This window comes from Pleurodeles waltl, chromosome 4_2 (assembly GCF_031143425.1).
Source record: "Pleurodeles waltl isolate 20211129_DDA chromosome 4_2, aPleWal1.hap1.20221129, whole genome shotgun sequence".
Classification (NCBI taxonomy): domain Eukaryota; kingdom Metazoa; phylum Chordata; class Amphibia; order Caudata; family Salamandridae; genus Pleurodeles; species Pleurodeles waltl.
In genome coordinates this window covers 1,025,587,736-1,025,603,977 of record NC_090443.1, presented here as the reverse complement: position 1 = coordinate 1,025,603,977, position 16,242 = coordinate 1,025,587,736, and the positions used below count along the sequence as shown (strand labels likewise).

Here is a 16,242-nt window from a genome sequence, read left to right as displayed (position 1 = left end):
TCAACAACCCCGCCATATCATTTCACCACCATCTTCCATTTCCCTAAACCTCCCTGCAGTGTGTTCAGCAACCAATCCTATCATGAGAGCATGTGGGAAATCAGGGTTCTTGTTTAACATTACCTGTTGCACCTTTGGATTAATAATACACCACACAAATTGATCCGTGATCACAGAGTTAGTGAGTACATGTAAAGGAATGATTGCTGGGAAGGTCTTTCAAGTACCATTCTTGGTTGCCTGAGGAAAGGGTGAGTCCTCCCAGTAACTTCGATGCCACCCTGCACTGAGTCGTATATGAGAAAAGTAATATATGGAGGAAAAATCCACAAAGGAGGTAAAAAAACACATTTGGCATGCTTTGTAAATCTTGATTGAAGATGAAGCTAGTGTTGGTGAAAATAGCAAGGCATGAAAGTTCTCCTGAACATCAGAAATGAGAAGAGAACCAGGGACAACTTACAGAGCCAAGACATGACCCACCAACACGATGATGCAATATACTATCTGATATGGGGATACTCCAGTTACTTCCAATGAACTGACCACCATTTTGGCAAGAGCATTTTATGAGTCTTAGTTCTTTTCACATTTGAAAATATGTTTTTTGTTCCACCTCGAAGAAGAAGCATGTGTTTGGCATGTAGTGCGCTACGCAGAATTGTGAAACCTGCAGCCGCCGACCATGCTCCATATCACCCGCAGCCCATGGGGAACTCTATTGGGTCAATGAAAGCGCTTCAGCTATGGAGTGGCTTGGTCAGCGAGGGACCTCGTTGTCTGACTGGACATGTCGCTCTGCAACACGCTGATGTGAAGCGCGTAAGAGACATATTCCTCTTCTGAACCTACATGACATTATGTGAGTTCTTGCTACTGTTTTTGCACAAATGTGACAAACGACAGCCAGATTATGCAATACCACCACATACATGTTCACTCTTTCATTCTGTCCCAAACTCCTGCCTACAAATTATGGTGTCCTAAACCTATATTTATATATATCTGTTGTCCAAAATGTCTTTTTAGCATCATCACAGACATATCATACACGTGTCTAGCATCCCCATGTCCTGCAATATTCACTTCCGGGATCACCTCATTAAGAATCCTGCTCTCTAGTCCTGGATTGTGGAATAATAATATATTGTTTCCTTAATGGGAAAAAACATTGTGCCCCAAGTTGCTATCAGGAAACTACTAAACAAAGTTTTCCACTACTTAAGTATCAACACTGGCTTCCACACTATAAATAAAAATAACCGAGGGTCTGGCATGATGGTTGCTGCCATTGTAATCTTACTAGCTCTAAACATACACCAGCTCACCAAATTGTTCAGAATGATCATCAGGCACCACAGGCTGGAAAGTAGGGATTTGTTACCAGGTAACTAGGCCACCATCACCCTGGACAATTCTTGGGCAAAGATACAGCAGGGACTGTACTTCCAGCCTTCCAACAATTCATGGCATACAATTCCACTCTATAGCTGTACTTTACAACACACCATAGCAAGTTGGCAGAAAAAACACTTTATATCACAGCTCTGCTAAATTGAAAATGAGGCTCATATTGTGCGCGTGCCCAGGACTGATATTACTTTAAATATCTCCTGGCCCCTCACTTTGCCTGGTTACCTTTCTGTGGCATTCTGCTGCTTCGCTCCATGTTAATAGGCTCTCTGTGGGTTGCACAAGAAACAATGGCCTGAGGCAGCTGTCAAATGCCCAAGTGATGGACTCAAACAATGCATTGTATCCTATTTTGTAGTTTCTGTACTGGAATCAGGAGATTCTATTTAAAATCATTGTCTTTACCTAATAATAGCAGGAATGACAGTGATGCTTATTTCTAGGTGTGTTCCTTGGAGGCTTGGTGGTTTAATGTTGCCTCCTTCACATGGAAAGCCATTTGTGTTAGGAAACATCTTAATTATATGCATTAATCTCCCTTTTGGCATATTATGTGACTCGATGATGCCCCAACATGTTTATCCACTCAAGGGTGTAGCTTCAGGGGGGTGTTTGGAGTTTAATACCCCCCTAATAAATGTATTTTCTGATAAATAGTTGGGTACAGGTGCTTTCAGACGGGTATTGTGGGGTATCAGTCAGATTCCAGCAGGAACTTTTACATAAACACCGACAAAAAATGCGAACGCATACGCTCTGTAAAAAGTCATCAAAAATATTGGTTATTTTACAGAATATTGGGGCATATTTACAAGAAAGTGGCGCATCAGCTCTGATTCGCCACTTTTCTTGCGTCACCCTGTGCCCCCCTAACGCCACCATGGTAGCGCTGTGTTTACTATACAGCGCACCATGGTGCACGTTAGCACAATAGTGTCATAATTTATGACGCTATTGTGGCGCTTTGCTGGATTAGCGCCATAAATGATGGCGTAAATCCAGAAAAGCACAGGGAAGGCCCTTAGGTTATTATGGGAGCGTCGGTTTAACACCCGCCCTAAGCAGGTGTTAAGAATGACAGAAAAAATGATGCAGTGAAATCTTGTAAATTTCACTGCGCTATTTCTTTAGGCCTCCCTGCAGGAGAACGCCCCCCTTGCATACATTATACCTGGCGCAGGTACAATGTAGCACAAAGGGTTACAAAGTAGCGCAAGGCATGCACCGAGCCATTTTGTAAATATAGCGCATGGTGGGGGCCTCCTTAACGCCTCCTTAGCGTAAAAAAAAGGATACTAGGACAGCACAAGGAGGCGGAAGGGGCTTGTAAATATGCCCCAGGGTGTTTTGTCTCTTCGTACTCCCACCAAACCCCATTCCTCTCACTTTCCAATCCGCTCATGCGCACTGCTTGTTGTATAATGTATTTAAACTTTACATGCCTGCCTGATTGTCAGAAAATCTGATGCTCACCCCCTCCCCCAATCTTCCCAACCAAGCTTCGCCCCTGTATCTACCTACACTTTGGGGTTAGCGCCCCACTGTGGGATAACTCCCGGAATTCTAGCCATGATGTTCTGTTTTTATGAAGGTACTACCACAGTTAAGTGGAACTGGAGGATTGTTTTAAAAGTTGTGTTTTAGGAGGTTTACCACTTTATTTTATATTAACATGGTGTACTCTGTATATAGAGGATTTTGTTTTATAGAGTTTAGTGGTAAACCAGGGGTCATCACAACACGGGAAGTCATTGATAGGTTCTAACCAGACTTACTTTGATGCACTGAGCTGCACAAGCACTTTGTCACCTTCTGGGTCTGATCTGACCTTAGTAAGTGACATTAGCACTTTGCAGTGAGTTGGCTGGCCTATGTCTTGCCAACTTAAGCTCACGCTGCTATTTTGTTGTAGCTGAGAGTTCAAACATGTTAGGAATTGTGTGACACTCTCTTTTTACTGCCTGCAATTTGCTATTTAAGTCTATATTCCATATTTCACATATAATATTTTATATCTCGTCATCTAAAGATCCTGAGTATTAAACATGTAATGAATGCATCATGACAAATTTCACATCCAGTGTCACCATACTATGTCATACTATGTCAGATACCGACACGACTAGGCATTCCCTTTATGCGTCTTGGGAACTGTTGTTTGTTCTTTTATGGTTTTATTTCAAAACCGAATAAAGATTTTAAATCGAAATTGGATTGCACTGACTTCCACTGCAGTATGACCCAGTGGTGGCCTGATTTAGAGGAGGACAGTAATGAGAAATCCACCAAAAACCTCAGGTTCCCCATCTACCCTTCAGGTGTTTGCACTGCACTATGAGCTGCGCCTTCAGTGGGAGGAGGAAATCCTGCTAAAGGAGGGACTCTTGGGCTTTTTCCTCGGCTCTGCCAAGGTCTAGAGCCAACTCTATTAGATAGGGCAGCAGATCAGCAGCCCAAGCTCAGGTGATTGCTGGGCCACCATACCCCCATGCCTGGCGGCAGAGTTAAGTCTGTCAAAGACCTCAAAGTAGCTAACAGTGGACTTCCAGGAAAAGGTAGGTACCTTGTCGCTGAAACCCACTGCATGCAAGGAAGACAATTGTGTGGTCAATGACAATGCACCCTGATTGTGCCCTGAACGTACCCTCATTTATAGTGCTCCCATGTGTGCAGAAAATATTCCAACAGTGATGGATATTTGTGGATTCTTTCGGGAGATGTTTCCCCATAAAAGTGCATTCTGCCCCCTACTCCCTCGCCTCCCCTGCTCTCCTTAAGCATGGTGAATACCCTAAATCTTTTGCACAAGCTAAGTGTTGCAGATTTTCTCTGCTTCCATTGCAGGGCATGGAGACAAATAAGGGTGGTGGAGAAAACATCCCCCATTCAAACTATAGATCTCGCATTATGTACATTTTCTTCTCTTGCCAGATTTATCTTACTGCCTCTCTTACTGTGACATTTTGCTTCTGACTAGGCAGTCCATAACTGCCTCAATGCACTTCCCATCCAGATGAGTGACTGGAGATATGAATAACTGTAGCTATGACATTGTACTGTGCACATAGGATAAGGGTCTGGAAATGATCTCTTAAAGAAATAGATGGCATGTGCGTACTCTATGGGCATCAAGGAACCGCTGTCTTGCACATCCTCGTCTCGGTCTTCATACCCATCACCGCTCATAAATCTGATTCTGTTTGGAATTGTTCTCACCCAACAAATGCTGGTGGTTGGTGTTTTCTAGGTTCAGGCTCGCTTCACCTCCAGCATGTCCAGTCTCATCGTTGCCTCCATCAATATCATCATCGCTGCTTGGGATATCCACTTCGTAGCCATCAGCCTGCCTATGTCCATTCTTTGTCCAGCCATCAACAACGAGAGCTGCGTACTATACAGGAACAGTTTTACAGTAAGTGCAATGCTCTCCGCTTATGTACTGTAAACTTCACACTTGTATAGCGCACTACTCACCCGTTAGGGTCTCAGGGTGCTGTACGCATACCGCTGTGGAACCCCTCCTGGCTTTTCCCTGTGAGGCACCCACTCCTGGACAGCCCCAGGGTGAAGCCAGGCATCCAAGCGCTGTGAGGACCGCTGTGGAGATTAAGTAAGCTATTGCCCAGAGTTACAGAGTGGGAGCCAATAATTAGATTAGGCACCAAAGCGAGAATTATCTGGTCCAAGAGAATTGAGCCCAAGACCCGCTGAAGTGGGAATTGAACCCTGGTCAGATCTCTGCATCAGGGTCTGCCGCTCTAACCATTGTGCCACACTACTACCACATCCTACATGAACTAAGACAGGTAGCCCTGATCAGACAGACACGGCTTCTGTGGGAAACAGTCATGGGCTGAAGCGTAATGTTGAGCCAGACCTGGTTAGGATATAGGCAAGAGTTTTTAGGGCTATTGTTTAATGCACAGCATGGTATGTTTAAAACATGATTTACTTATGAGATGAGGGTTTGAGGTATATATGTATGTAAGTATTTGGTATTTCTGTATTGTGAACCTGGCTTGTATGCAACAGAGTGCAGAAAGTTGATTAAGAAGTTGACTGAGCAACATGCTGTTGAAGGTACTTTCAAGCTCCACCGGGTGATATTTAGGGCATTGGTTAAAGGTACGATGATGTGTCATGCAAGGATTAGGCAAAGTGCTACAACGACAATAAGATAAGAATGGGGCCACACTACTATTACATTAAGTGCTTGTGATCACCAGGATCACTGGATAAAGTGCATGCCTAGAGCTTTTGTTAGGATGAAGGTTATTAACCAAGCGACAATATGAATACGGTCTTTGGAGTCAGATACAATTAGGAGAGAATTCAGGGACATAGTGATTGTGAGGTAGAGGGTAGGAAATAGCATTACAATTCAAGGTAGGGTTAATGATAGGGTTGCAGTGAAGCATAAATATCAGGTAGAGTGTTGTGATTGGAATACACACAAGCCAAGACATGGTGTTACACTTAGTGTAGAGGACAATGACATGCAAGAGGAAGGTAGACTTGGGGTGGTTGACCTCTGTTGGAGATAGGGTTGTGCTTCTATGAATTCATAAGGATTGTGTAGCAGCTGGGATAACACTGGAGGTGCACTTGAACCTTAAACCTGCTAATAAAAGAGTGGAACACAGTCATAGTTAAAACCAGTGAGCACACGCTGTAGAAGATGTATACAGGGAAATCAATGGTGGGAACTAGAACATCAAACTAGAGGATGAGCTAAGAATCAAACACACACAAAAGCACAAGGCGGTAATCATGGGAAAACTACTGGAATGAACAAAGGACCAGCTAGAAGACCTGACTCCAACAGACACCATAGTTGGCACATTACACATGTTTCCTAATGTCTGGCACGCTCACCGAAAACCTATGTGGATGGCTGGAAACATTTTAACCCCTATTAAAATGGAAATATGCAGCCCCACACAGCATACTATTGACCACTTCAAAAACGACTTAGCTTTGAGGCTCTTCACTAACTAAATAGTTCCTTCATGGTGTGGCGATCTTTATTTTATTCCTAGGGGTTGAGATATAGACCACCAGCTATGTTGTCGACTTTATAACCAGGGATCTTGAGTTCTAACCAACCGTGGTCCAGGACTTGACTGAAAATCTCACATTAAATTTGGTGGACAGTCCTCAAAATCTAAAGATGACCATCTGCTGGTGAGGTTATCTATTCCTTCAAGCACAGATGAATGCTGAGTGGCCACTCTTTAGGTCTTTCTTACGAACAGCTTTAGCTGTCTTGTCAAAAACCTATTGTATAGAACACAGTATACAAAGCCGGCTTTCGGACAGTTTATGATTGCGTGGCTTTTTGTCTGTCTCAGTTTCTTCCTCCTTGGTGAATGGCTTACATCCCTATAAAGCTGTATCTTTACCTCTCACACATTTACACTTTATGGCTCAGGAAAATAAACTGATTTTACCAAAATCCCTGCTGCAGTGTTAAATCTTGGAATAGATCCTGTGTCTACACGCCTCAGGGCCAGCAATTTGTCTCACTTAAATCAGTAACTTAAATAGTCATTGAATTGGGAAATAAGGAATAGAAATGTTTAAAGAGCACGGGAATGCATACCATGATAAAGAGTGCTATGTAGCTATTTGATGACAGACACTTATTAACATTTTCACTACATAGATTGCTGAATCATGATACTGGCAGATCCAGTCTCATTAAATTCCCTTTGTGTGTTTTTTCAGACTCTACGCCAGGGTATTTTGGGGTTGATTGTGGCTCTTCTGCTGCTGGAGGCTGTGATTGCCCTCATAACCATCATTTTTGGCTGCAAAGCAGCATGTCGGTGTTGCTTCCCTTTTGGCAAAGCACAGGTAAGTGTGTCCTCTTATCCACCATTAATGACAATCACAGGTGTTAAATTGAATCAATTACTCTAATTTATTTTGCAAACTGTCATACATTGCAAAGCATGGAGTAATCCTCAAGGTGTGACCATGATCCGTCCAAAGACATGCACTAGTAGCACGTAAAGTTAGTAGTCCAAAAGAAAGCTACAAAGAGAAATAGAAGATTAGTATGTAAGAGGCATTGACAATTCAAAGAATGATTGCTACATGATTAAGAGGCAGAAAAAAACAGACTAGAAGTGATGGTCTGGGTGTTCTATGAGAACCTGGTCTACATAGCAAAGGTTAGATGTAGAGGTAAATTAGAATAGACAATAGGGATTTATGGATATTTAGACAGATGTCTTCAGATTGAACACATAAGTTAAAGGGCCTAAGGATAGTGGGTTTAGAGGCGGTTATGTAGACAGCTGCATGGATATAGGTTGGTTTCAGTAGATGTAGAAATCTATAGAGAAAGATAGATCTAGGGAACGATTGATGTGGAGGTAAATGGATGAAGAGATAGATATAAGCATAAATTGATACAAAATAGATACAGCGGTAGAAGGATATTGAGGTAGGTGTATACATAGCTAGATGGATGTAGTGCTAGGTGGGTTAACTGATGGATGTAGAGATAAATATACATATAATGGTACATGAATATATATACTTTGGTAGAAGTATAAGAGTGATGCGAGTAGGACACGGATTGCAAGGTGATCCTGATTTAATGCCAAGAGCAATGTCTGCTGCTGAGGAAGAGAAGAAACATTGGAAATTGGCCAGATGCTGGTAACCCACATTGAGAAGTTCAGAACCATGCTTTATCAAGGAAATCAGCAAAGGCACAATAGATCTGAGTGTTATATTCTCATGAAAATGATCAAATAAAGAAGTACAGCAAGGAAATAATAAGAATATCTAAAGAGGTGGGCTTGGGAAGGTCCTTTACTATAGTGAACCCCTCTTGTGTGTCATCTTGTCTTTATTTATATGTTTGAGATGGTGGATCTGTTCAGATTTTTATAAATTCTGACGGCCCGGAAATCATCGTCTATGTTTGTGACCTGGTTTTAGGCTGCCTGATTGTGATGCTGCTGATGTGTCAGTGATATTGGGGTTGTAATTGCTAGTTTCCAAAGCAATGCCAAATGTTGTAGTGTAGAAAATGCACATTTTCTGTGTGGTGAACCCCGACTTTTCTCAGACTTTACCTTTCGGTTGACCCTATTTTTACTGGGTGTAGAACTGCACTATTGATTCCTGATAACCAGTAGTAAAGTGGCGGTGTTCCCCCTTTAAACTTGGTTAAATTGGTTTATTACTGATTGGCACATTTACCTTGCCTGCAAGTCCCTAGTATAAGTGCACCTAGGACCTGGAAGTTAAATGCCACTTGTGGGCTGCAGCACCTGCTGTGCCCTGTAGAGGCAGCGCAAGCATGGCTTTCAGCCTACTCTGTGTAGCCTGATGGCTGCAGTGTAAACTTTTCAGTGTGGCCAGTCAAATGACAGGAGAAATCCTTCCTTTAATATGTTACCCCTATTTAAGCCTTTGAACCATTAGGTGGCGTGCATGGTATTTAAAAGCAGGAAATATAGAAATTAAAAGTTAACATACCCTTACAGTGACTGACACCATAAAGCTATTTTCTCTGCAGGAAGGCAATCTGCCTCCTAGAAAAACATTGGGACGCAACATGAAATACTAACATTGATTCCCAGAAATGGGACCTTCTAGAAAAATAATAAAACTATTTTTTATCAGTTATTAAAAATTCAATTCAATGGAGAAGTCGGATTTTTAATACATATTAAGGAAACATAACTTTTAAATATTCACCATTTCCCTCCCTGATGTTCCTGGAGGCTAATTTGCATTAGCACTCCACCTCTCCCAGCCGTGCTCACCTTTTGAATAGGTGTGAATGAGGTGAGAAATGTCCAGGAGCAAACAATAGACCAACCTAAATGGGCAGAGAAGACTCCCCTAAACTCAACAGAATATGCAGGGCTGCAGGCCTCCTTTTGATAGCAAATGGTTAATACTGCTGGACGGGTCTGTTGAGCCACATGTAACACTTAGGGCACACTTTAAAAGTAGAGACGAGGATGCCAGGATACTTTTTGTGGCTTCCCTGTCTGGTTGCTGAAGGACCCTGCTTTTGTGATCCCAGACTCCTGTCTCTGGTTTGCTGTGAGTTTGTTGCCGTATGCAGACTGGATTTTCAAGTTAGATGTGGGAGAACACTAGGCTTACCATAGTACACTCCCCAAACACACCTACAGCCCTCAGTGCCCACGTTTAGTGTGGCCAAAGACTTTCACCATCTTAAAAATGTTCTGACACATGGCATTTTGGGGCTGTTTGCAGGAAGGCATATAGGGCCAGATGTATGAAAATATTTTGCACTCGCAAACGGTAAAATCGTCCGTTTGCGATTGCAAAATAGTGGTCTGCAATGCATGAAAGACATTCGCAGACCACAAAGTAGAAAACCGCAAAAATTGCGATTTTTAGCGTTGCGACCTGGATTTTGCGAATCACAATTTGCGATTCGCAAAATCCAGGTCGCAAGGCAATGCTGCAAAAAATGGCAAATTGCGATTTTCGCAGAATGGTATTTTGCACATGCAAAATACCATGATCTGCAACCAGGTGGTAACCTGGTGCAAAATTTAAAAATGCAGTAAAACTGCATTTTTAAATTGAACATGTAAAACACACATGCCCTTTTGGCATGTGTGTACCTTACATGTTAAAAAAAAAAAATTGTGGCAGGAGAGGGGGCCTTAGGCCCCCAGCACCCTGGCCTTTTGCATTTCCAAAATTGCGATTTCTGGTTCAGAAATCGCAATTTTGGAAATGCAAAAAATTTGCAGCTATGGGCCAACAGGCCCATAGCTGTGAATGGGGCCGGTATCGCAATTTGCGATTCGGTAATAGCATTTGCGATTTTTAAGAAATCGCTATTACCGATTCGCAAATGTGATACATGGCCCTTTGCGAGTCGGTAATAGCGATTTCTTAAAAATCGCTATTACCGAATCGCAATGGGCCGTGATGGTACATCTGGCCCATAGGAACTACTGCAAAAGTGAGTAGGTCTGGGCCTAGGAACCTTTCCTCAGCTGGTCAAAGATGGACTAGGAGTGTCTTACGGTGGCCTCCACCCACAGGCTGTGAACCCTACAAAGCTAAACCCTCACCATGCCATCCTTAGAACACTTTCTAGACCTGCGAAAGATCAAAAGAAGACTGGATCTGCTGTCTGTGTCCCGAGAGGAGCCCTTAAGGGCTGCACCTGTTCCCTATTGTACCCACACAAAGAATGAGACTCCAGGGTCAGTCTGCTGAGGACAAACCTGGTTGCTGTATCCAGCCCACGCTCCATCACAGTCAGTCTCAAATTGTGTCTAAGTGACAGTCTACTGCAACCACTATCATCAATTTTTTGTGCGTTTTGGTGCTATTTCTACTGAAAGCGTTAAAAATTCATATCTCCAGTTTCCCTTATTGGACTTTTGTCCTACTGGTGTAATTGTCTTTCTTTAATTTTACTCTATGTTTCTAAATCATTTTTGGATTTTTATTGTTTTGCATTTTGACTTCATTACTATTTTGGTACTTCATAAATACTTTACACATTGCCCTAAGTTACGACTTGTTGAGCTCAGGCTAATTTAGTGATTTTGAGGGTTCACCCTGGCAAGGGTTGTGATTATTCCTTGAGGTGGGAAGTCCTTCACCATAAATAATAAGACAATATCTTACATTGTGCAATTGGGATCATGGTGCTTTGAAAACATTGCCCAAATTATGATGGAAAATGTATTTGCCTGGTGATGGAGATTATATTAAAGAGATGATGGTGTTATGCTGGAATGCTTAACATGTCTTATTTGTTCTTGCTGTTGGGATAAATCTGACTAGATCACCATGTTGATTGCTTGGAGCAGAGGTGAGCTCAGTGCTGTGATACTGCCATGAACAGTGGCTTTGACAGATTCATCTTTCGATAAAAGTAAAAGGGATAGTGAAGTTGTGATATGTTCCCTGTAACCATGATGGTAATATTGGTTCTATGTGGTTGTAGATATCCTGGTTTAAAGGCATATTTGTGAAGGTGCAGTGATCTTGGTGAAATGATTGTTGTATTGTATTGTATTTGAGCTTTTGGATACCTCTTACACTCCTCATGAGGTTGCAAAGTGCTCACATTGTCATTAGTTCTTGGGGGCCCTTTTGGACCTGTGTGGTTGAAAAGATGATGGTTGTGATATATCCTTAGCGGCAGATGTTGGTTGATGTGCAAGAAGTTCAAAGACAAGCTTCTTACATGGTGCTTCAAACATCACAGCCTACACGCATGAAGCGTGGCAGAGAGCGTGAGAGAAGATTCAGCCATTCATACCAGCTCATCAGTTTATATAGGTCACAGTCTGCACCTTGAAGTTATTATATTTTGACTGTTGGTGCTGTCAGTATTGTGGTCAGCTTGGAAAGAAATTCAGGTTGGTGATTTGTGTATTTTTCTTGACTGAAGAGTGGTCCAGGCACATGGATTGCTGGTGAGATTTATATCAATAAAGTGTTATTCAGGGTGTGCAGAGGCACAATTTGGTGTATTGGGTGTGTTTTGTGGATGCAGCTGCACTGACTGTGATGTTAGTGTGAGAGCAGACAGTAATTAATATCTCTGATCCTATGTTTCACACCCCAATCTTGGTCTGCAGAAATAGCCTGGGGCTACATAAAGTTTGAGTTGAGGGAACCTTAGGCAGCTGTGTGAGCCCTGATTAAGTGGAGGTTTCGGGTCTTTGCCCATCTGTACCCTTGCCACAGCAAATAGGAGGGCCAGTGGCATTTTCTTTACAATATTCTTGGTGTGATGGTGACTTTGGTAAATGTTGAGTTTGGGATGGTGATGTCTGTAAGGTGTTAGTTAAAGAGAAGTGATTCTGGGTGTTTGATACAGAATTTGTTGGTTTGATGATGGTGGGGTTGTAGCTGGCATCTTCATTGCATGACAGAGATCATGATTGGGTGAGTATGACATTTGTGTGCTAGAGAATTGATAGTGGGATAGTTATAGTGATAGTTGGAAAGTGAACCTGGTGGCATTTTTTCATTTTTCCCTTGTGGGTAGTATAAGGTTATATTTGTTATGTGAGGGTCATTTTGTTGGTTTCATTAACAATTATATTTATTTTTTCCAGCCACAAATAGAGTGGGTTGGGTGCTGAGAAGTCCATTTACGCCATCTTGTGAAGATTGCTACGGATAGTTCCTTGTACCACATTTAAAAAACATACAGTAACAAAGAAGACTAAGCAAGAACTCCAGAAAAATAACAGGAAAAGAAAAACCTGCCTCGTCAGGAGGAAGATGAAACAAGATCCTCCCTTCATTGACATCTGCACATTTTTCCTGGAACTGTGACTAGATATAAATTAATAAATATGTGATGCACGTACCTGGATTATAATGGATGCCTTGAACTGAGCCTTAACTCATATTCCCATGATTTATGTGGTCAACTTAAGATGTGGCATTCCTCTATGTTTTCTCTTTTGGAATAAATAGGAATGTCAGATCCTTTCAGATTACCGGCTAATATCTATACCAATCTGCAAACAGAATTATATGTAATTTATTAGTGGTCATGAATGATTGATTGTATATTTTTAAAATGTTATTTAACTTTTTATTCAATTACATAAGGTTTGAAAACTGCCAGACAGGACCCATTGATTACTTGTTAGGTCATTACTGTATTATACAAAGTAACAGTATAAGAATTATGGGCTTATTTATGAGAAAAACTCACAGTGCGGCTCAGCAAGTCATCTTGCTGCACTGTGTGACAGGGAAAGGGCGGGAATGCGCTGCGTCAATACTGCACATTCCTGCATTTTTCCCTGCACTGGTTCCCTTTTAGCTGCGTACCGCCAACACTGCCACCCTTGCACCATGGTGCAGGAGTGCCTCCATTGCATGCAGGATTGTTTTTGTGTAGGAAGGGGTTTTAGGCAGTTGTTTTTCATCCAGTCAGCAATGCCTGTCATACACTTCTGGAAGCTGGCCTTTGTGATGGAGGGGTCTTCTGATAGTGAGAATCAGTTTGGTGTCTTCTCCGTAATGGTCATTCAGTGGGATCTGAAGATGTTGGCCGGAGGGTCATTTTGTTGAACAGTGTGGGGCTGAGGGACGAGCCTTGAGAGGCACCACTAATGTCCTTGGGGCCTGAGGTGAAAGGAGGTAGGCGGATTCTTTGTATTCCTCTGGTAAGGAAGGAGATGATCCACTAGAGGGCATTTCCTTGGATTCCGATATGATGTAGTCTCGGTATAAGGGTGTGGTGGGATACGTTGTCGAATGCTGCTGATGGGTCGAGGAGGATTTGGGCTGCCATTTCTCCCTGGTCGAGGAGGGTTCTGATGTCATCAGTGGCAGCAATCAGGGAGGTTTTGGTGCTATACTTGGTACGTAATCTGGACTGGGAGGGGTCTAGAAGGTTGTTGATTTCCAGGTGTTGCATGAGTTGGTGGTTGATGGACTTTTAGAGGACTTTGGCAGGAGAGGGGAGCAGCGAGATGGGGTGGTAGCTCTCGAGATCATTGGGATTGGCGAAGGTTTCCTGAGAAGGGTTGTAACATCTGCGTGTTTCCGTACTTCGGGAACCGGGGCTGTGGTTATGGATGAGAAGGTGGTGAGCTTGCTCCTGATTATCTTGCTCCCGAGATTGAGGTTTGCAATAATATTAGTGAGCTGCTGCTATTTTGCAATATCAAAAACACATCACTACCCCTGAATATGTGCTGTAAACACTTTCGAATTTGGACTGGTGAGTCTGTGCACTGTCAGTGACCTGGCTGAAGAGGCCATGAAAGAGCTTGAGTTGGATCATTGGATCAAAGCTGTTTCGAACAGGGGCCCCCAAAATACATTTGGCCCAAGGCCCCCAAAATCTTTAAAATGGCCCTGATCAATGCAATGCCAATGTAATGCCTTGCCAGGGCAGAGTAAAGCAACACAGTGATTTGTGTTTAGTTTACTCCAAATTTATGAAGCCACTCAGAGCCACGCAAAGTCACCTTACGTGGCTTCATAAATCACATTTGGGGTTTGCGTCACACATGTGCTACGTTGTGTGGTGCAACAAATACAGAAAATGGTCTGTAGGCAGGAATAAATTCAAACATTATTATTCAAGACCAGTACTTAATTCTGTCCTTATGGATCAATTACTTTCTATTATTTATTACAATTAATTTTTGTACAAGGTCAGCAGTGGCTCATCAGTGAGATATATACACAACACAATTGTTTACAAAACAAAAACATCCTATCACATACAATACCAATTTATTTTATCTATAACTAAGAGATCCTTATACTTTGTACCTAATCTAACCACTGGCAGAATGCCAGAAGAGGATAGTGCCCAACATTGTTTTCTTAAATGGTGGTTACCATTCCAAGATCGTAACTGTAATCCACTCAGTTGCAATGATTGAAAGTTCAAATATCAGCAGCAGGCAAATACCTATTTCTTTTTTTAGGGTATTTTGCAGTGCTTATTAAGTTTTTTTAAACAAAATCACTTGAATTAAAGAACACAATCTCGCAAAAATATGTGTCAACGCGTTTCGGCCTCCTCAGTCAGGGCCTCATCAGGACTATCAGGGGGCAACAAAGCCTCTTTTTATATTGATATCAAAATTGCTCACAAGTCACCATGTTCTTTTAAACATTTGTTGTGCCAGGTAACGTAAAGACTCGATACCGGGAAACGCGGTGGGCTACAATGTATTTCACCACCATCTATGCTGCAAGGTTGAATCGTATGTATTAGTTCATGCCTTTGCAAACAACGGACCTCGCGCCTGAGGCATGGTATTGTTTTTAGACCTCTGTAAGCACCAGCCATGAAGTGTCAACTGCAATCCATGCTGCAAAATGAGATGATATCCGTTATAAGGCACATATGAGAAATGTGTAGGGAGCGGAAAGGAGCTCAAAGCTACTTATACATTTTAGGGTGTATTCCTGTTGGAAAGCCCTCTTACTTTGCTTAAACAGAAATGACTCACAACTGAAATGGAGGGAAGAGAAATATAATGATGTTGGCTTAAGGTATCTACTAAAAACCTAAGGTAAAACCTTTGCTAACAGCTCCTTGATTTTAACCCCGTTTTAGTTTCTCTAATGCAGATGTCAACTTCTACAATAGGAAACTATTAAAATTAACTTTTTCTTCTTTAAATGTTGCTCTAAAGGATTTATAAATATATATATATATATATGCATTTTATATGACTTTTTCTGTTTTATATGGATTTTGTTGAGTTGATTTTTAGTAACTTTCAATAAAATTGAAACTTGAAATTTCAGGTTTTATATGATTGACCACTTTTCCAATAGTGTAACCTTAGAGCCACTAGAGTGCAGCGCTGATTATGTAGAGCTGGATGACTTGTAATGAAAGCACTGAAAGGAACAGCTACAACAGAAACAATTGCATGTGGATTCACCTTACTTTTCCTTCATCTTTCATCTTTCATCTTTCTGATTTTTGTTGTTTGTTGGCCATGCTGCACACATCAGTTGAGTTTTTATCAACTTTATCCTCATAGACCTCACCTCCAAAGTTACTGACCACTCTGTAGACTTGGCCGAGATGGTAACAGCATCAAATGTGGGATCACTCACAGCCCTTAGTCACTCCTGGGTCTTCTTGCTGTTTCGATTTACATGGAACTAATCGCTGAACACTAGATCTGCTCTGCAGTTCATTTCGTAAGGGCAGTTAAGAACTCATCAAAAGTTTCTTATTTACACCATCTGTGGAAGTGATAGCTTAAAGTATCTATGTATCCTTGCTGTTGCCTAGTCTAGATCATTCCTGTCCTCTTCTCCTGGCGATGGACTGAATCTAAGTACAATTCT

At 41.9% G+C, this 16,242-nt stretch overlaps 1 protein-coding gene across 1 annotated transcript in view; it reads left to right on the top strand.

Moving 5' to 3' along the window:
- The window catches only part of LOC138293617 (membrane-spanning 4-domains subfamily A member 15-like), a 95,644-nt gene extending 79,967 nt beyond the window's left edge, over positions 1-15,677 (top strand). Inside the window, exons 4-6 of the mRNA XM_069232893.1 lie at positions 4,661-4,825; positions 7,141-7,269; positions 12,510-15,677. Coding sequence (XP_069088994.1) covers positions 4,661-4,825; positions 7,141-7,269; positions 12,510-12,536 — 321 coding nt within the window. The 3' untranslated portion in view covers positions 12,537-15,677. The remainder of the gene's footprint in view (positions 1-4,660; positions 4,826-7,140; positions 7,270-12,509) is intronic.
- The last annotated feature ends 565 nt before the right edge of the window (positions 15,678-16,242 follow it).